At 41.8% G+C, this 21,704-nt stretch overlaps 1 protein-coding gene across 1 annotated transcript in view; it reads left to right on the top strand.

Annotated features, from left to right (window-relative positions):
* REPS1 (RALBP1 associated Eps domain containing 1) overlaps positions 1–21,704 on the top strand; it is a 566,482-nt gene that overhangs the window by 87,443 nt on the left and 457,335 nt on the right. The window contains 1 exon segment of the mRNA XM_029596463.1: positions 5,626–5,822. Coding sequence (XP_029452323.1) covers positions 5,626–5,822 — 197 coding nt within the window.

Genomic DNA, 21,704 nt, shown 5'->3' on the forward strand with positions numbered 1-21,704 from the left:
CTTGGAGGTAGGGCTACGAATGTCTATGGAGATACTGATCCTCTGTGAGACACTGAAAGAGAAGCATTGTTGGCCCAGAGCGCCCCAGGCCAGACTTCATTACCTCCCTCTGACAGCTACTATTCCTGCAGTTGGTCTCTGATGTCTGTGGGCAAAAACTTGCCAGTTCAGTTGATGTCCATGATGGATGGAGTTGGAGGTGAAACATTTGTCCGGTAACTTTGGGATACTCTCGGGGGTTGGTGCTATGACAGCCCAAGGAAACTCTAATCCTCCATGGGTCACTGAAAGGTAGTTAGGGATATGGTGACTTTTGTTTTATTTAAGTTGTACATTATACAGAGACTTCTTTATGGCACTATGAATCTCAAAAGTATTGTGTGCTCAGAGCATCTTGGGAGAGGCTAGAATGAGAACCAGACATTTCAAATGCCTTAGCAGTCACAATGCATATGCCATTGGCTTGAATTAAAGCATGGGGGACAAGTTCTGTCCCTAAGAGTTGCAATCTGGTCTGGTTTTCGAGGTAACCAAAATGTTTGTTTAAACCATTTTATATTATGTTTCCATTAGCTCAATGTGGATCACAGTATGTACATACATAAATGCATAAAAACAGAATATAATTAAATAAAATTTGCTGAAAATCCATTATTTTAGACCAAATTTATATAAATATATTGTATATTGTCTATCCTGAAAATCAGATCTGTATATGGCTCTCATTGACAGACATTATACACCCTTGAACTAAAGGTTTACTGTGTTCTCTTGGGCTCATTCTAGTGACATACACACAGTATTGAGTAGGACTTCTGAAACCTCTCCAGGAGACTACATAGGTATTAATTTTCTCCATCACCAAGTAAAAATAAATTAGCCATAAAGTATGGGTGATTGTCATATGATGCTGACATGGACCTAACTCTGTGAAAACTTCAGAGCATGCATAGGAGTTCTTAGGCTCATGCTATATTATGAGCCTTTTTGTCTGAGCTGCCATATGAATGTCTGTTGCTCTCTTACATTTTTTTGTTTTTTTACTGCTTCTCTTCTATTTTCTTGCCACTGCCTGTGCAGCCCCTCAAACAGAACTTTTCCGTTCTTAAAAAAAGTAAAAGTTAAGATGAGCTTGAAGCCCATGCTCAGTAGCTTCAAATCCTGTATCTGTGCACACAGTTTCCTATTTCTGCCTGGGTCCAGATCATGATTCTTCCAGTAGTTACAGCTGTGGTCAGATATCCCCTAGGGAACAGCAGCGCTGCATCTAGAAGATGGAGATCCTAAGAAGTGTGCCGAAATGACATGAACAACTCCCTTCAAGGTTTCCCCACTTGGAGCTGAAGAAAGTCTGTGCCATCACAGATAGCCTCATTGGTGGTACAGATACCTTCATCCTTTATGGCATGGAAGATTCCCATGGCACCTAGTCTATTGTTTTACCCAGACCCAGGGCTGACAAGGGTGCCCTCCGTGTCCTCATCACAGACCTCACACTCTTACGGCACAGTCCCGATTGGTCCAGCATGTCAAGGTACTATCAGTTTTTTTGGAATGAAGCACTTTGGCACATAAGCCCAGGAGTCCTGCTACTGTGCGGCAGGAGGAATAGCTGGCATCATGCATGGACTTGGGCACCAGTCAAAGGGAAATGTTTGTGCAACTGATGTGGAGCGCCTTGTTGCTGGCTGTTGCTACGGCAGACACAACTGCCATGGTGCAGAGTTGATCCACAGCTATAGTGATGACGACTGATATGTTTCTCTCTCCAACTCTAGTGCAGATGATGCCCCTGCTGCTGAGGACCCAGATATCAGAGCTAGTGAAGAATTTTTTTGCCTCCTTAAGCCCTGGAGAGCAGAGAAGGAATTGGAACCTCTCCTGTCTAAGAAGAAGGAATTAGGAAAAATCTTTCCTCCCTTGACCAAGGTCCTGACCAGGCCATCCAGGGTCCCACCAGTGCATGCCTCTCCACAAGAGTTTCCAAAGTTAGTATGTCCTCATCCTGAGGTGGTAGGTTCTCCTCATCTGAGGATATCCCCATATGAATCAGAAAAGGAGGAAACTGGGACTGCCCATTCTGAGTCTTTTAGATATTTCCCTCAGAACCGAGGGAGTCTCTTCAGTCCCGTCATCTTTGTTGGGGGTCGTGGCTCAGTGTTCTCCCATGGTGGGAGAAGGAAGAAGATTCTACAAGTATTCCTTCAGATCCCCTACCTGACTTGCCTCAACATATTTCTCCTCTGAAGGATTTTTGCTACTCCAAGTTCTTGGATTAGCTGGCAACGATGCTGTTCATCAGTGACCAGAAAGAAAAGTGCCCCAAAACATATTTTCGAACTCCCATTCCTTCAACCTCCAGAGGATTCCACTGTTCCAACTCAAAAGTTTCTGTAGGACCTCCAGGTGAGGATGTGGCAGACGCTGAAATCATGCTTTCCAGCAGTCTGTAAGTTGAATTTAAAATGCAAGGTCTAAACTTACCCAGGTTTTACAGTTGTCCAGCTTCCCTATCACTCCAAAGTGGTTGAGTCAGCATTGAAACTTGCTTATTTATTTATGAACTTTTACTATACCGACATTCATGGACACACATCACACCGGTTTACAAAAAACTGAAGCAGGCAGCAAATTACAATGAACAGGGAGGGGTAGGAGGAGCAGGCAAGAAAAGGTGAGAATGGGGGATGGAGAAAGAGCAGCGAGAAGGAGAGAGGGTAGACGAGAGCGAATTGATAGGAATAAACAATAAATGAACAGTGAGAGATAACAAAATTGATAACTAGCATATTTGTGACTGTTTTCTTGCTTAATAAAGTCAGACGGAATGCTCGTTTACGTAACAGGCGGGAGAGTTGCGGAAGGTGGGATGGAGGGGAGACACCTCGAGGGCAAATGGGGTGTCAGAGGCGGGGTGAGGGTGGGGAGAAGAGTGGGTAGGGAGCGAAAAATATCGGGGATGGTAGGAGAGGTAAGGGATGAGGGCTATGTTTGATTAGCTTCTGGGTAGGCTTGCTTGAAGAGCCAAGTCTTGATGCCCTTTTTGAAAGTATGAAGGGAGGGCTCAAGTCGTAGGTAGGGAGGAAGGGGAGTTCCAGAGGGTGGGGCCGACAATGGTGAATGCTCTCTCTCTGGTATTGGAGAGGTGTGCGGTCTTGAGGGGTGGGATGTGCAGGGTGCCTGCGAGGGCAGTTCTGGTGGGGCAATTAGAGGTACGGAAGTGTGGCATGTCCTTGAGCCATGTAGATGTTTTTGTGCAGGATGGTGAGGATTTTGTATTTGATACGAAAGGGGATCGGTAGCCAGTGTAAGCCCTTGAGTATGGGGGTGTAAGCCCTTGAGTATGGGGGTTATGGAGATTCTCGCCATAGCATTTTGTAGGATTTGTAGGGGTTTGATGGTGGAAGAAGGGAGGCCTAATTTCTTAACTTCCAGTCAGATGAATCCAGAACAAGTGTTGGAAACAGGAAACTAGGCTGGTGGACCTTTGGTCTGACCCAGTATGGCAAGTCTTATATTCTTATACTCTTGATTGTAGAAGACCATTATTTTATTTGGGTAGAATGAAACATCCATAATACTTTTATTAAACACTACTGTCTTGAGGAAGATTCTCACAGAGTAATTTTGGCTCAAGAGATTTAAAGAAGCTACTTAACTAGATGCTTCAACTCCACCTGCCTATTTTCCAGGTTGCAAAAAAATCCCTATAAGTTCCTATTGCAGCCGTCAGCTTGGCAATTTCTACTTGTGTGGCTGGATTTATCGTGTTTTCCACAGAGAAAGCAGAGTTGCTTACCATAAAAGCTGTTTCCATGGACAGAAGAACCAACCAGCCACACAATACAACCCTCCTGTCCTGGAGTCAATGCTTTGCTAGGGAGGAGATAGAAGAAGCTTGTGTGATGGCGACTGCGCTTGCGTGAGAATACCTATAAATGCTCAGACTTATTTCTGAGCACTGGAGAGCAAGTCTGTGTCGGTGCTGTTGGATTTTGTCATCACTTGTGTTTGACTGGTTTGTCCCACTGTCTGTGGGAGATCATCTGTTAAGGAAAGCAACTCCACTTTCTTATGCATATTTATTGTGAATATCCTGAAAACTCAGCTTGCTTTGCAGTCACTAGGATGGGTCTGGAAACACTTGATTTGAGACATGCTCTCACAGAGTATAAGCATCAAATTTTCTACTTAAGTCCATTTCTTTTCATTTGCAGGGTTGTCTCTGTACCAAGTTTTAGGGTTCCGGTTAAACCAAAATAAAAGGAAGAGACTAGAGAAGATTCTCATCTCACAAAATATAGTCTGTGCTTTTGCCCATTGACATTATTTCTTTTTTATGCTCTTTTTATTTGAGGACAGTCCTTAACTAGTTACTCTTGAAAAAATAGCTCATTGTTCATATTTGTTATCTGAAAAAATGTAATTGCTTGCTTATAATTGTCATTGCTGGATGACATCAGAACAGCAGGCAATACTACTTGTGCACGTCCCCTTTAGGGAACTGATTTTATTCCTCTTTAGGGTAAAAGTTTTGTGTAAACTAGCTTTGGTTGCAGGAGTAGGCAAACCTTTTGGCTTAAGGGCCCAGTTTGGGGTGGGGGTGTGTGGTGGGGGTTTCTCTAAGATCCTGAATGAAGAATGAATTGCCTGATCAAACTTCAGATCCAGTCAGAGGATGTTAGTTCCAGCTGGTTATGTCATGATTCCACAAACCAGCAACCAACTTGTTACAGCAGGCCATATTCTGTCCACTTTTGTTGTGTGTTCTGGTGGCATGTGGAAAACTATGCACACATGCTCAACTTTCATTTAGAAAGTTCTGGAAGCATTCTTCCAATTGCACATGATTTGCATGAGTTCTATTTTTCTCATCAGACACCACTGCTGCTGATGAACAATTATGTCTCTTGAGATTAAGGGAGAAACCATGCTAACAAAAATATTATAGATCTGCATGTGGCATTTGTGGTGGTTTTGCAATGGCTAATTCTTGTGGGGTACTATATCATTGAACCTGTCCTAGAGGAGAAATCACACTAACACCTTATTTTGAATACTAAAGCAGTTCAGAACATAAAGATTCCTCTCACAGTATGTATTCAAAAAGGTGTGATGCTCATCCATACATATATATGTTATTAAAGGACCGTTATATCTATGATGTACTACTCATGTGTACACTTCCTGGTGTTACTTTAGCCAAAAAACACCAGTTTTTTTCATAATCATAGATCCAAAACTAATCTATAATTTTTTGTTGCACATAAAATACTCAATGTATAACACATTGGCTTAAGATGCTGATCCTCAAAAAACTGGACTTAATTTGAGCAAAAGTTATCTTCGTGAAGAAAACTCTCCGCCGTCCAATACCGACATGAATCTGTATTTCGAGGAAATGCTGTCCTTTACATCAGGGGAGTCAATCATCCATATCTTGGCAGCCACATGAATGTTAATTTTAAACTGAAGTTTTAATATAGAACATTTGTTACTACTCTTAATACAAATTCTTGGGACACTAGTACGATGTACCTAATAACTAAAACGTTAGATATTTAAAATTAACAAGGTAAATGCCTTTAACTATTGCATTAGTCATTTTTACATTTGTTTTAACAGTAAAAGACCTCCCTTTGCCAAGATTTGTAACATCAAAGAATGAGCAGGAATCGAGACAAGCACCTTTGTATTCATCTGATGCTGAAAATCAAGCTTCCTACTCAGGTGTTATTCCTCCTCCACCTGGCAGAGTCCAAGCCAAAAAAGGCTCTGTAAGCCATGAAGTAATACAACCACGTGTATCAGCGGAACAGCAGGTAATCATATAGCATGGTACATATTGGTTTTTATTATGTTTTAGAAACCTGTACAATTAAATCTTTAATTGCAGTGAAGAGGGATTTGCATTTGCTATGTATGCAAACATGTCTGCCTGGGTCTGCAAATAAAAATGTTGAGAAATCCTTTAACTTGAAGCTGATGTCATTGGGAGGGTGACTATTGGACTATTTATTTCTCTGGTTATAGAAAATTAGATGATCACTTCCAACCTAGGTGCCACTCAATAAAAATATCAAGTCTGTCAAGTTGAGTGTTGGCCTGAGTAGCAGTGTTTTCTATTTGGATTTCACCTCTGATACTCTTCTTAAGAAGCAAGATTAGGCAGTAGCTTGACCGATACTTCACACACATCCAGCATAGCTCTCTGCTTCAACGGCAGGGGGAATGAGGAAAAGTGGATCTATATCCAGACAACAACCAACAAGGACTGAATTACATAGTCTGGGTAAACAAATAAGCATGGGTGTAGCTTGCTTATTTTGGCGGTTACTACCCCTAACTAATTAAGCTAGATATTTCACTTACATAAGAACATAAGAAAATGCCATACTGGGTCAGACCAAGGGTCCATCAAGCCCAGCATCCTGTTTCCAACAGTGGCCAATCCAGGCCATAAGAACCTGGCAAGTACCCAAAAACTAAGTCTATTCCATGTAACCATTGCTAATGGCAGTGGCTATTCTCTAAGTGAACTTAATAGCAGGTAATGGACTTCTCCTCCAAGAACTTATCCAATCCTTTTTTAAACACAGCTATACTAACTGCACGAACCACATTCTCTGGCAACAAATTCCAGAGTTTAATTGTGCGTTGAGTAAAAAAGAACTTTCTCCGATTAGTTTTAAATGTTCCCCATGCTAACTTCATGGAGTATCCCCTAGTCTTTCTACTATCCGAAAGAGTAAATAACCGATTCACATCTACCCGTTCTAGACCTCTCATGATTTTAAACACCTCTATCATATCCCCCCTCAGTCGTCTCTTCTCCAAGCTGAAAAGTCCTAACCTCTTTAGTCTTTCCTCATAGGGGAGTTGTTCCATTCCCCTTATCATTTTGGTAGCCCTTCTCTGTACCTTCTCCATCGCAATTATATCTTTTTTGAGATGCGGCGACCAGAATTGTACACAGTATTCAAGGTGCAGTCTCACCATGGAGCGATACAGAGGCATTATGACATTTTCCGTTTTATTCATCATTCCTTTTCTAATAATTCCCAACATTCTGTTTGCTTTTTTGACTGCCGCAGCACACTGAACCGACGATTTCAATGTGTTATCCACTATGACACCTAGATCTCTTTCTTGGGTTGTAGCACCTAATATGGAACCCAACATCGTGTAATTATAGCATGGGTTATTTTTCCCTATATGCATCACCTTGCACTTACCCACATTAAATTTCATCTGCCATTTGGATGCCCAATTTTCCAGTCTCACAAGGTCTTCCTGCAATTTATCACAATCTGCTTGTGATTTAACTACTCTGAACAATTTTGTGTCATCTGCAAATTTGATTATCTCACTCGTCGTATTTCTTTCCAGATCATTTATAAATATATTGAACAGTAAGGGTCCCAATACAGATCCCTGAGGCACTCCACTGTCCACTCCCTTCCACTGAGAAAATTGCCCATTCAATCCTACTCTCTGTTTCCTGTCTTTTAGCCAGTTTGCAATCCACGAAAGGACAACGCCACCTATCCCATGACTTTTTACTTTTCCTAGAAGCCTCTCATGAGGAACTTTGTCAAACGCCTTCTGAAAATCCAAGTATACTATATCTACCGGTTCACCTTTATCCACATGTTTATTAACTCCTTCAAAAAAGTGAAGCAGATTTGTGAGGCAAGACTTGCCCTGGGTAAAGCCATGCTGACTTTGTTCCATTAAACCATGTCTTTCTATATGTTCTGTGATTTTGATGTTTAGAACACTTTCCACTATTTTCCTGGCACTGAAGTCAGGCTACCCGATCTGTAGTTTCCCGGATCGCCCCTGGAGCCCTTTTTAAATATTGGGGTTACATTTGCTATCCTCCAGTCTTCAGGTACAATGGATGATTTGAATGATAAGTTACAAATTTTTACTAATAGGTCTGAAATTTCATTTTTTAGTTCCTTCAGAACTCTGGGGTGTATACCATCCGTTCCAGGTGATTTACTACTCTTCAGTTTGTCAATCAGGCCTACCACATCTTCTAGGTTCACCGTGATTTGATTCAGTCCATCCGAATCATTACCCATGAAAACCTTCTCCATTACGGGTACCTCCCCAACATCCTCTTCAGTAAACACCGAAGCAAAGAAATCATTTAATCTTTCCGCGATGGCCTTATCTTCTCTAAGTGCCCCTTTAACCCCTCGATCATCTAACGGTCCAACTGACTCCCTCACAGGCTTTCTGCTTCGGATATATTTAAAAAAGTTTTTACTGTGAGTTTTTGCCTCTACAGCCAACTTCTTTTCAAATTCTCTCTTAGCCTGTCTTATCAATGTCTTACATTTAACTTGCCAATGTTTATGCTTTATCCTATTTTCTTCTGTTGGATCCTTCTTCCAATTTTTGAATGAAGATCTTTTGGCTAAAATAGCTTCTTTCACCTCCCCTTTTAACCATGCCGGTAATCGTTTTGCCTTCTTTCTACCTTTCTTAATGTGTGGAATACATCTGGACTGTGCTTCTAGAATGGTATTTTTTAACAATGACCACGCCTCTTGGACATTTTTTACTTTTGTAGCTGCTCCTTTCAGTTTTTTTCTAACAATTTTTCTCATTTTATCAAAATTTCCCTTTTGAAAGTTTAGCACGAGAGCCTTGGATTTGCACACTGTTCCTTTTCCAGTCATTAAATGAAATTTGATCATATTATGATCACTATTGCCAAGCGGCCCCACCACCGTTACCCCTCTCGCCAAGTCCTGTGCTCCACTGAGAATTAGATCTAAAATTGCTCCCTCTCTCGTCAGTTCCTGAACCAATTGCTCCATAAAGCTATCATTTATTCCATCCAGGAACGTTATCTCTCTAGCGGGACCCGATGATACATTTTCCCAGTCTATATTGGGGTAATTGAAGTCTCCCATTATTACTGCAATACCAATTTGGTTAGCTTCCCTAATTTCTCTTAGCATTTCACTGTCCATCTCACCATCTTGACCAGGTGGACGGTAGTATACCCCTATCACTATAGTCTTCCCTGACACACAAGGGATTTCTACCCATAAAGATTCAATTTTGTATTTAGTCTCATGCAGGATGTTTATCCTGTTGGACTCTATGCCATCCCGGACATAAAGCGTCACACCTCCTCCCGACTGCTCCTCTCTGTCATTGCGATATAATTTGTACCCCGGTATAGCACTGTCCCATTGGTTATCCTCTTTCCACCATGTCTCTGAGATGCCAATTAAGTCTATGTCATCATTTACTGCTATACATTCTAATTCTCCCATCTTACTTCTTAGACTTCTGGCATTAGCATACAAACATTTCAAAGTTTGTTTTTTGTTTGTATTTTTATTCTGCTTTTTAATTGATAGGGATAAGTTAGAATTTTTTAGCTCAGGTGAGTTTTTAGTTACAGGCACTTGGACTACTTTTCTAATTATTGGAACCTCACTGTCGGGATGCCCTAATTCTAATGCATCATTAGTATCCTTTAAAGATACATCTCTCCGAACCATGCGCTGCTGAGCGACTATGTGCTTTCCCCTTTGTTCTAGTTTAAAAGCCTCTCTATCTCCTTTTTAAAGGTTAGCGCCAGCAGTCTGGTTCCACCCTGGTTAAGGTGGAGCCCATCCCTTTGGAAGAGACTCCCCCCCTTCCCCAAAAGGTTCCCCAGTTCCTAACAAAACTGAATCCCTCTTCCTTGCACCATCGTCTCATCCACGCATTGAGACTCCGGAGCTCTGCCTGCCTCTGGTGACCTGCGCGTGGAACAGGGAGCATTTCAGAGAATGCTACCCTGGAGGTTCTGGATTTAATCTTTCTACCTAAGAGCCTAAATTTGGCTTCCAGAACCTCCCTCCCACATTTTCCTATGTCGTTGGTGCCCACGTGTACCACGACAGCCGGCTCCTCCCCAGCACTGTCTAAAATCCTATCTAGGTGACGCGTGAGGTCCGCCACCTTTGCACCAGGTAGGCATGTTACCAGGCGATCCTCACGCCCACCAGCCACCCAGCTATCTACATTCCTAATAATCGAATCACCAACTATGATGGCCGACCTAACCCTTCCCTCCTGGGCAGTAGACCTTGGGGAGAAATCCTCAGTGCGAAAGGACAATGCATCACCTAGAGAGCAGGTCCTTGCTACAGGATCCTTTCCTGCTACACCTGGTTGGTGCTCTCCCATTATGAGACCTTCTTCCTCCAAGGCAGCACCAGGGCTGCCAGTCTGAAGTTGGGACTTGACTACTATGTCCCTGAAGGTCTCATCTATATACCTCTCTGTCTGCCTCAGCTCCTCCAGGTCTGCCACTCTAGCCTCCAGAGATCGGACTCATTCTCTGAGAGCTAGGAGCTCTTTGCATCGCATGCACATGTACAACTTCTCACCGGTGGGTAAAAAATCATACATGTGACACTCGATGCAAAAGACTGGGAAGCCCCCCTCTTGCTACTGGACTGCTGCCTTCATCTCAATTTTGATCAGTTCCTAGTTAAGTTTTAGGTTGCTATGGGAGTAGGAATGTGTCTAACTTCCTTTAAATGTATTAGTGAATTCACTATGTGTCTGGTGGTGGCCTACCGGGGTCTGATCGAATTCTCAATAAAGTTTTTGTTGATGGGTTTTTTTTTTTTTGTGAAAGTGGCACCTGCCTATAAATTAAGTGATGAACTAGGGGTGGGTGGGAGGGTTGGGAAATACAAACAGTCTTAACTTCAGTTAGTCAGCCTGAGTGACTCACTGCTCCCTTGATTAACAAATGTTGGTCCCTATTCAAACCCAATCACACTACCTCAACACCTTTCCAAGGTGAGTAACTGAGCTGAACTTATTCAACTTTTTTACTTTGGTATATACTGCTCCTAGCTTATTTCTAGCTTCTGGCTACTTTTTTGTTGGGGGGGTGTTTTTTTTTTTCAATACAATGCACTCAGTATTAAAAACAAACAGTCAGCTCTTTAAAAGTCTGGAGAACACTCAGTTCTGCAGACTTTTAAAAATAAACACACTATCTACTGCTACCTTATTGACTGACTAAAAATACAAACAGTCTAACTTGTTTATTCACTGCCTACCTACTGCTACCTTATTGACTGACTAAAAATGCAAACAGTCTAACTTGTTTATTCACTGCCTTTCTGACTATTAAAGGCACAAACACACTAAATAATATTCCCAAATAGTTAACTTTGCCCCAATACTTTTAAAAAAGTCAATGTCCCAAGCAAAAACTTACTGATTCCTTTCAGCCACCAGCAAGGTGATCCTCTCCGCTCAGTGTTTCCACTGGAATGTGGGTTACTTAGATGCAGTTCCAACACTGCTTTCTACATTAATGGTGGGGGTGGAAGGGAAATAGAAGTAAAAGGTTACTAAGAGCCAAGAGTAACAGATAAGTATGAGGAAAAAAAAAAAGTGCAAAGCTTGCTGGGCAGACTGGATGGGCCGTTTGGTCGTCTTCTGCCGTCATTTCTATGTTTGTAGCTAAAAACTTAACTTTTACATTATTTTAATTTCCTATTTTGTAGATTTTTTTTTTATTTGTCTAGGATCTTTTCTCTGTGGCTTTTTACCTAGTCAGCATTAATTTATTTCTGTGCCATTTTGCTTATTTTTATGTTTGTATGTGTTTGCCTTTGACAAACAGGGTTGAATGAGCCATGACACATGGGGTGATATCATCTAACAGCACCAACAAACCCTTCTCTCCTAGGTTATAAAGCTTTTCCTTTACTAAGCATGCATGGGAGTTCCTATGCGCGTGTGCTGCCTTGTGAACTCCTCGGTCTTTTTTTTTTTTTTTTTTTCTTTGAGCTTCTGCACAGATGTTTTTTCTCTCTCTCATCTGCTTGGTACTTGATGATTTATTTTCTTTTAACTTGCTTTGAGTTACGTTGCTGCCTCTGCATCCCCTCACAAAAAAAAAAAAAAAATTTGAGAAATGTTAGACTCCAAGAAGGCCACCTCCAATGACTTCAAGGATGCATGTGTGACCGAAAGATGTCCATCACCTGTTGCCACATGTCACTGAAGTCCCAGAGGAGCAGGGCCTGGACGATGGAAGAACTATGCAGGTTTGTGAAAAGCCAGAGTTGTTCCTTCTCTTGGAGCAGGTCCTCCTTAAGCTTTCTCCATGCCGAATTAAGCAGGAGCTCTGTGAGCAAAGCTCCCTTTTCTACGGTGCTAGTTCCTGGATTCACTGCTCTATCAGGATTGCGCAAGGCGTGAAAGCTTCTTTGAACAGGAATTTGAGTCTTTTGCGAGTTCCACAGGGCTTGTAGATTTATAAGGAATGCCATGTGTCACAATTGGTACTGCTGATATTAAGATCAGGATCAGTTATTGACACATTGATGAAGATGCACTCAATGCATTCAAGGCAAGAACGATCATTGAGGGGCTCTGAGATTGATTTAATGCACTTGCTTCCCTCCAACTTTGTCGTGTTTCTGTCCTTTCTCCTCAATTGAGGACTTTGGAGATTTTAGATCAGATATGCTCCATGGTGCCTCTGTTCCACTTATATTTGCCAGTTCATTTGAACAGGGAGGGGCTCCCTCCTGGAGTCTTGTAGCTTCTCAAGATGATGAACTCATACTGGTCTTGGAGGAGGATGTCTGTTCTCCAGTTCCTGGTCAGAGGACACAGTAGTTCATAGACCAGGTAGAGGACTTGGTGAAGACTTTCTTTGCCTCACTCAAGCAAGATGCAAAAAACATATAGTGACATATATTGTATACATATAATATATATATTACAGAGAAAATATTTCCCAAACAACTTCTATCTAAAAATTTTTCAAAACACAGACCCAAGGAATACCCTCCTAAAAATCCCAACCAATGCATTCATACCATTAACACTTTCTTTCACACACATATCCTCTTTTTAGATAGAAGTTGTTTGGGAAATATTTTCTCTGTAACATAAATAAAAGATTATAATATATGTCACTATATGTTTTTTGCATTTGGAATTTTGTGATGTATTATTGATTTGCCAGTGTAGTTGTATCACTCAAGCAAGAGACAAGGAGCGAACCTTTCAGTCTCTCCTGTCCAGGGTTGTGGATTTGTTTCCTCAAGAGTAAGTCCCTTCTGGAGCTCTTGTCAGAAGTCCCAGTGGCAGTATCTGGCCCCTAGCCTTCCCTTTCTCTGGATGATTCTTGCCAGCCTGAGGAAGAAGCTTGGGACAGCACAGACTTGAACATGATCCTGGGAATATTACCCTCGAAGATGAGTGAGGACCCTCCCCAGTAGCCTTCATGATCATTGGGGTCAGGGGTTAGTGTCCATTTACTTCTCTTCCAAGGAAGGGTCTACGAAGATTCCTTCATACCCCTTATCTGATCCATCGGAATATTTTTCACCACCGGAAGACCTCTCATACTCCAAATTCTTGGAGAAACTGAGTAATGCGATGGGAGTCAACATCCATAAGGACAGGGACCCCAGCACTTTAGCCTTCTCTGGATTCTGGAAACTGTCAAATGAACCAGGACTGCCTGCAGCAGTCCTGGTTCATTTGATCCCATGGGATTTGCAAATAAGAATGTGGGAGAATCTGGCATCCAGGCTCCCAGTAGCCAGGAAACAAAATCTGAGTGTACAACAAACCCCAGGGACTGGAGTAGTTTAACTGCCACATCAGTCAGTGACAATGGCATTGGTGTTAAAACAGGCTAAGAAGACTAGAATCATCTCCAATATCCCATAGGTAAGGATTAGACTGTTGTATAAATGGAGAAAAAAAATTTCCTGAGCTCACTGCTTGCATTGAGGCTCACCAATTCTATGTGGTGAAATACTTAGACATATTGAGAAGCTGAAATCTGTTAGTTGCTAATTAGAGAACAGGAACACTATTAGTAGGCTCTTCTGGACATGGAGATGTGCAAATGTCTCCGTTTGCTGCAGAATCAAATGATTCATACATCAAGGTCTTCTGAGGCTACCATTGGAGCACCCGGATGGCTTTGTTGAGAGCCAGCAGTTTGCGTGAGATTTTTATGGCAAGTTGGCAGATGTACCCTAATCACAGGGACAATGTCATCACTTAAGCACTAGTAATCATCCAATAGTATAGTCTGATATAACAGCCAAGATGGAAAGAAAACATATGAAGATCAAATCCTGGATGTCCAAAATATAGACTTTGGTAAAATGACAACGTATCTTTAGGAGTTCAAAGAATGGGAGAAGATGGGTGAAGTGGAAAGTAGGCAAATTAAGGAGCTATTCTAAAGGCAACAAACATTTGTGTAAGAAAAATATAAAAGTAAGAAGAAATTAAAAAAAAACAAACAAAAAACTGGTATGGTTCTTCAAGAAGGTTTGCCAAGAAAATAAAGGCAAAAAGATCAGCATTCAAAAAGTATAAAGGAACTCAGAAACAAGAATACTGGGAAGATAATCTGGTGAAGCTAAAGTAGACAAATCAGAATAGTGAAAGCTCAAATGAAAGAAAGGATCACCAAAGAGGGAAAACATGACATTTTCTTTTCTCATAACAAAATGAAGAAAGGCCAGAGGTGGCATTGTAAGATTGAAAGAAGACATGGAGCATGGTGTGCAGAAGGATGAAGAAATAGAAACACTAAACAAATGCTTGAGTTCAATGTTCAATAAAGAAGACTTTGGAAAAGGACCATTGCTGGATGGCATGAATACAGATGGGAAATGGTTGGATACAACTCCTTGTACAGAAGAGTGTTTGTGTGGAGCTACCAAAACAGTGTACAAGGCCGTGGAGCCGGATGAGATCTATCCGACCCAGGACTGTTAAATCTCCCTCAATGCAATGAGAAAAATCAGACAGGACCTCAGTGGCAGACTTGGATTCAGCTTTATTTTGCAATGAGGAAAATTGGCTATATGAAAATAGTAACCATTCTCACACATCAAGAAGTATATAATTTTTATACTGATCATAGCATACAGCAGTCTGAGTGGCAGTAGGCCAGGTATCCCTTTAATATTGTATGCCTCGTGTTAGAAGTGCTTGCTGCATGATAACTAGCTTAACACAAACAATTTTAATTCTGATAAGAAAGATAGGTGTATGTACATCTGCCTGTATATTTGTAGCATGTTCAACTTTGTTTCCTCTTTCTAGTTTCAACCCTTGCAGAAGCAGCTTCTAGCAGTTTCCAGTACCTTCCATAGACCTGTGCAGTATTAGCTTGTCAGAATACACAAGCAACATAGGCCTCATTTCCAGACTTAATTTCCTTCAATTCCACCCTTTTTTGTGCTTCTAATTGTCATAGCTACTTCCTTAACTCTTGTCAGTGTAACCTGTACCTTCCCTGGACAGCAGTTCCCAAAGCCTAAGTCTTAATGAATTATATCTGCATTAGCTGTGAAACCACCTCATCATTAGCCATCCTTAATTCAGATTGACATGTTTTTGAGAGGCTGGAACAGACCCAGCCTAAGGTTGTCTTTAATATTTGATGGGATCTACCTCTATCCTTGATCCTGGCGATAAGGAGGAGAATTCACGTTTTTCTGGAAGAGTGGCAAAAGATTACTAAGGACCATTGGGTCCTCTAAATTGTGAAGTCTGGTTTCTGTGTGCACTTCTCGACCTAGCTCCATCTCAGTCATCAGGCGATAGAATCTGCCCTCTTAAAGAGATTGGCAGTTTCCTTATCCTCTAGTCAGGGGGGTTGAGAACCATCCTGGATTTATGAAAACTGAACAAGAGCCTGTTATAGGAGAAGTTCAGAATGAACTCTATCTACACGTTCTACCTTTCATTCATTCATTTTATTCACATTTATAGGTTGCCAATACCTGACCGTAAGTGGCTTACAGCCAAAACATAAACAATATTTCAAGAAACAAACCAATAAATAAAATGGGACACTTGTCAGCTCAAATAAACACCAGTCAATATTTGAGAGAGCTTGTCTGAATAAAAATGTTTTCAATTAATTCAATGTCTTTGTGCACGCCATTGTCCTTAGCTTCTGAGGCAAAGAGTTATTCAAGTGGGAAGCTGGAGTGTGCGCCCTGGATCTGAAAGGCATATGCTCATATACCCATTCATCACATATAGCATCACATACCCATTCATCACATAATAGCATCACATTATAGCATCTCATCTAATCTGGACTCCCCAGCCATAATCTTGGGAGATTTTAACTTACATGTAGACAAAATCCCCTCCACTCAACTAACTGCGAAGCTTCCTCACCGCCATGTCAGCCATGGGATTTAAGCAGTTAATCAACAAACCTACCCACAAAGCGGGTCATACGCTGGATTCTCATCTTTACAACTCAGGCATTTCACACACGAGCAACCAGTGTGCAAACAAGTCCCTTGGTCAGAACACACCTTAATTCCACCACCTTCTATTGTTAACAGTTCAGGCTACAATCACTGCTCCCAACCAACATTTCTCTACAGGAAACCTGGTTCCTCTGAGCAACTCACCAATCTCCTAGCCCCAGATCTCTCTCATCATTGACGTCTCCACTCCTAAGTCGGCCCTCAATCCTGGTCCAAAATAACTGAATCAGTTAGCAAGCATACTCTGTCCCCTGACAACAAAAAACTCAAACTCAATGCGACATAAAAGACAACCTTGGTTCAACAAGGAACTTCGAAACTCAAACATCTACTAAAGCAGAAAATGGGCGCAAAGCCCCTTCACCGTCCTCCCTATCTGAATACAAACTCTCCCTCCACCTATTACAAGAGCATCACTTTAAAAACAAAAGGGACTTTTATGCCCTCAAGATCCACAATCTCATCTTCGACTCCAAAGCTCTGTTCACCTATGTTTCCAACCTTACTAAAACCAACACTCCCAGACATTCCATTCGACCTAGCCCAGACAAAAGCAGAGGAGTTGGCCTCTCTACTTCAGCATAAAAAATTACCAACCTGCTGAAAACAACTGACACCAAATACGTACCCTCCTGCTAGTACATATCTCACCCAAACAGACATCTCTTTCAATGATTTGAGCCCATCACTATTTCAGAGATACAAGCTGTTCTGAAGAAATTGAAACCATCCTCACACCCTTTTGATCAAATCCCATCTAAACTGCTTCTACTAATCCCAGATACAATCTCTAAAGCACTGGCAGACATAAATTGTTCCTTATCCAGGGTATCTACCCAGATGATCTTAAAATGGCCTCAATCAAACCTCTCCTAAAAAAAACGAACCTTAACACCAGCGATCCCAACAATTTCCGTCCCATCTCCAACCTCCCGTTCATAGCTAAAGTTATGGAAAAATTAGTAAACTCACAATTATCTAATTACATTGAGGATCACCAAATTCTGTTCTCCTAATCAATATGGATTTCGCAAAGCATTAAGCACGAAACATTACTCCTTTCACTTACAGACTTCCTCCTCACCGGCATTGATAAAGGTCACGCTTACTTATAATCCTTCTCGACCTTTCGCTGCATTCGATACAGTCAACCACCACATCTCCTAAATCAGCTGGCAAACATCGCGTCACAGGCACAGTACTGGCCTGGTTTAAAACCTTCCTGGAGAACAGAGGATTCAAGGTCAAAATTCATAATAAAGAATCCCACTATATCCATCCTCTCTCGGGGTTCCTCAGGGCTCCTCCCTCTCACCTACGCTCTTTAATGTTTACCTTCTCCCACTCTGCCAATTGCTAACTAAGCTAAACCTGAAACATTTCCTATTCGCAGACGATGTACAGATTGTGATCCCTGTAAAAGAATCCATTAATAAAACATTAGAATTCTGGGAAAGCTGCCTACTAGAGATCAAAACCTCCTTACCAGTCTAAACCTAATCCTCAATGCTTCAAAAACTGAATTCCTGCTTAATCCCCGGAAAACAACATCACACTTCAAACCCACCAGCCAACCTTCAAACCTCCCATAAGAGACCTAGGAGCTATCATACACAACCGTCTTAACCTAAAATCATTCATCAACCAAACTACCAAAGATTGTTTCCAAAATTACATGTCCTTAAAAGAATTAAGCCACTCTTCCACTCTCAGGACTTCAGAACAATCTTACAAATAATAATCTTCTCTAAGATTATTGTAACTCCATTTTATTAGGTCTCCCTGCATCCCATACCAAACCGCTACAGATGGTTCAGAATACAGCAGCCAGAATTCTGACTAACTCTAGGAGAATTGACCACATCTCCCCAATTCTCAAAGAACTTCATTGGCTGCCAATACACTACAGAATCATGTACAATGCCATCACCACCATTTACAAAGTCATCCATAACCACGCTCCGCTCAACTTACAAATTCCTTTCAAAAAACATACCTCCTCCATACCCATTAGAGAGTCTTATAAAGAATCACTTCATGTTCCACACGCCAAAACGTTTCAACACAAATCCCTTAAAGACAGAGCGTTCTCTACAGCAGGAACTCCATACCATCCGACCTGCGACAGGAACCATGCCTACCAACATTTAGGAAAAGGCTGAAAACATGGCTTTTTAAAAAAGCGTATTCAGACCTCAACTGATCCTTTCCTTCCAGTCATTTATTCAGACATTACACACTTTAACAATCTCCATCACTACATCAAATCTACCACACTGTTATTAATTTTGCATTATTGTAAATAATTTGCCTTCAGTTAATCTCCTTCTTCTCTCCCTTCAGCTCCCAGTTGTGCTCTACCCTGTTTTAATGTAACTGCAATTTTCCAACCATGCACTTGTTATAATTTTTAGTTCTCTGTATATTTCACACCCTGTTAATTGTAAACCGGCATGATGTGACACCTGTCATGAATGCCGGTATAATAACACTAAAATAAATAAATAAATCACTTTCATTTGTAATGGATTTCTTTTACTACTAATACAAGATTCTTTCAGCCGCCCTCAGGTTCTTCATGAAATGCCTAGTGATATTTGCAGCACACCTTCTTTGTCAGGGCATTTCTTTCCTTACCTGGATGGTTAGTGACTAGACCCTCGCCCCCAGGCAGGGGTGCTGGACTCCCTGCAGAAGACAGTCTAGCTCTTTCAGTCTCTGGGGTTCATTATCACCAAGTCAAACCTTGTTTCTACCCTGATAATTAAGTTCATTGGGGCGTAGATAGACTCCCTGGAGGAGAGAACATTCATCCTGTTGTAGTGAGAATTCTGCCTTCAATCGTTATCCAAAACCTACTACAGCAGGATCAAGTTCTGGCCTGAGAAGTGTTGGTTGTCTTGGAACACACGATGGCAGTGATGCATGTGGTTGCCATGATCTGTCTCAACATGCAGATTCTCCAGTAGGCCTCCATGCTCAGTGGGATCAGTTGCTTCAGCCTTTGTCATTCTCTGTGAGGGTCACTACAGACATGAAGGGGTCTCTCCAGTGGTGGCTAGACTCGCACGTCCTAAAGATATGGAGGTGGGTCCCCTTCGACTCCTATCTCATTAAGTAATGCTGGCAACAGATGCATCCACCAGGGGATAGGGTGAGCACATAGGATCCTTTCTAATCCAAGGAGTATGATTGTCAACAGAACATCTGTTTCAGATCAATCTCCTTGAGCTATGAGCAGTCAGATGTGCAGTGAGGTTTGGTTTTTTTTACGTCCCCTTCAGGGAAAGAATTCTGATCTAAACAGACAACCAAGTACCAATGTTTTTAATATGAACAAGCAAGGCAGCACAGGTCATGGACCCTCTGCCAGGAAGCTTTAAGAATTTGGGCGTGGTCTTGCATCCACAGAGCCTTCCTATAAGCAACCTACCTTCCTGGGATTGCCTCAGCAGAGTATTTCTTCCCACAAGCTCTAGACCAAACAGTGGCAGATTGTTTGACCTCTGGGGTTGCCCATTGATCAACTTGTTCAAATTTGAGAACAGTAGTAAGTAGAAAAATGTTGCTCCATTCTTCAAAGCAAGTTCAGGTTCATGTTGGATGCTTTTCTGCTCGATTGGGATGCAGATCTGCTGTATGCTGTAGAACCAGGCACCTGATCCTCATTGTTTCAGCATGGTCAAGGCTAGTATGTTTCTCTTATTTGTTTAGGTTGTCAATCAGCCCTCCGATCCCTCTGGGATCTGATCAGATTTTGGTAATTCAAGAGGAGGGTAGTCTATCATCTGAACTTTCTCTCTTTCAACTTGATGGCATGGATATTGAGTGCTCACTAGTTTCCTTGCTATCTGTTTTAAGTAAGTGTAAATCTGGAAGACGTACTAGAGCAAATTGACAAATTAAATAGTAGCAAATCACTAGGACCAGACAGTATTCACCCCAGATTTCTTAAGGAACTCAAATCTGAAATTGCAGACCTACTACTAGCAGTCTGTAACCTATCATTCAATTCTGCCTCTATACCTGCAGACTAGAGGGTAGAAAATGTAATACCTTTCCAAAAGTGTTGTAGAGGCAACCCGAGCCACTAGACTGGTGAGCCTGACATCAATGCCGCAGAAGGAGACTTTTGTTAGTCCGGAATCAATGCACTAGTTCAGGTTTGGCCGATGGAGGAGAGTTTATAAGTGTTTCCTTCTTGGCCCATGATAGGGTGATTCAGAGGACTGCAGGTCATATAGGACTAGTACATTCATTGGCAGCAGACTGGCCATGCCAGCCATGGTATGCAGATCTCAGGTGTCTGCTGCTCTCTGCGACTTCCGCCTCACAGGGAGTTGCTTTGCTAGGGTCCGGTGTTTCACTAAAATCTGGATTGATTTTTTTTGTCTTACGGCTTGTCCCTTGAGAGAGGGCATATTTGATGAAGAGAGGTTACGCTCAGAAAGTGGTGGCTACTCACAAAGGATTAGAAAATGTTCTACTTCCTTAGCTTGTGTATATTTGGAGGGGGTTCAAGACTGGTGCTTTTGGTACATCACTGTGTTTCATGGAACGCATCTATTCCAATGATAGATTTTTTTATAGGAAGGCCTCTCTGAAGACTTGGCTTTTAATATCTTAAAGGTGCAAGTGGCGGCCCTTTCTTGTTATAGAGGTCACTGAAAGGGTGGTGGATGCCTGGAATGCCCTTCTGGAAGAGGTGATGAGAACAAAAACAAACGAATTCAAAAGGTAATGGGATAAACACTGTGTATCCATAAGGGCTAGAGGATGGAAATGTAGGAAAGGGTGCAAGGCAGTAACTTGCACACAGTGGCAATTACTTCCCTTAACAGAAAGCACAGGGATTACTACTCTTAACCGGTTAGCCTTGATCTTTGTGTTGCAACTGGAACATCACTCTCTGCTTTGACAGCGGGGGTAAAAGGGGAATTGGTTTCAGAATAGCCAATGCTGGGCCCTGACAATTATAGTCTGGGGTACTGGTACACAGACATTAGGGATAAAGCATAGGACTGCTTCTACAGCCAAGTCCAATAGCAAAACACGCTCAAGCATCATTGTCTGAATTATCAAGAAGGCTGCTCACCCTGTAAAAAATGTTAGCAGTAATTGTGTTATGGGTTTGATAGTTGCTTGGTTTTGATTGTAAATGTTGCTACCCTTAACCTAAGGCGTGGAGGTAACCTGCACAGAGCAACATTACTACCATAAAAAACGTGCTGGTCAGCGTTGATGGAATGTTACTGTGTGTTCAGGGTAGGCCTCTGTCCTCTTATCTGTATGTTTCTTGGTTCTTGCAAAGCATTGAGAGATACAGCTTCTGCTCAGGATTCCAGTTTGCTTTGGGATCTGAACTTAGTCTTGTCATTTTTGGCA

This window comes from Rhinatrema bivittatum, chromosome 3, assembly GCF_901001135.1.
Source record: "Rhinatrema bivittatum chromosome 3, aRhiBiv1.1, whole genome shotgun sequence".
Taxonomy (NCBI): Eukaryota; Metazoa; Chordata; class Amphibia; order Gymnophiona; family Rhinatrematidae; genus Rhinatrema; species Rhinatrema bivittatum.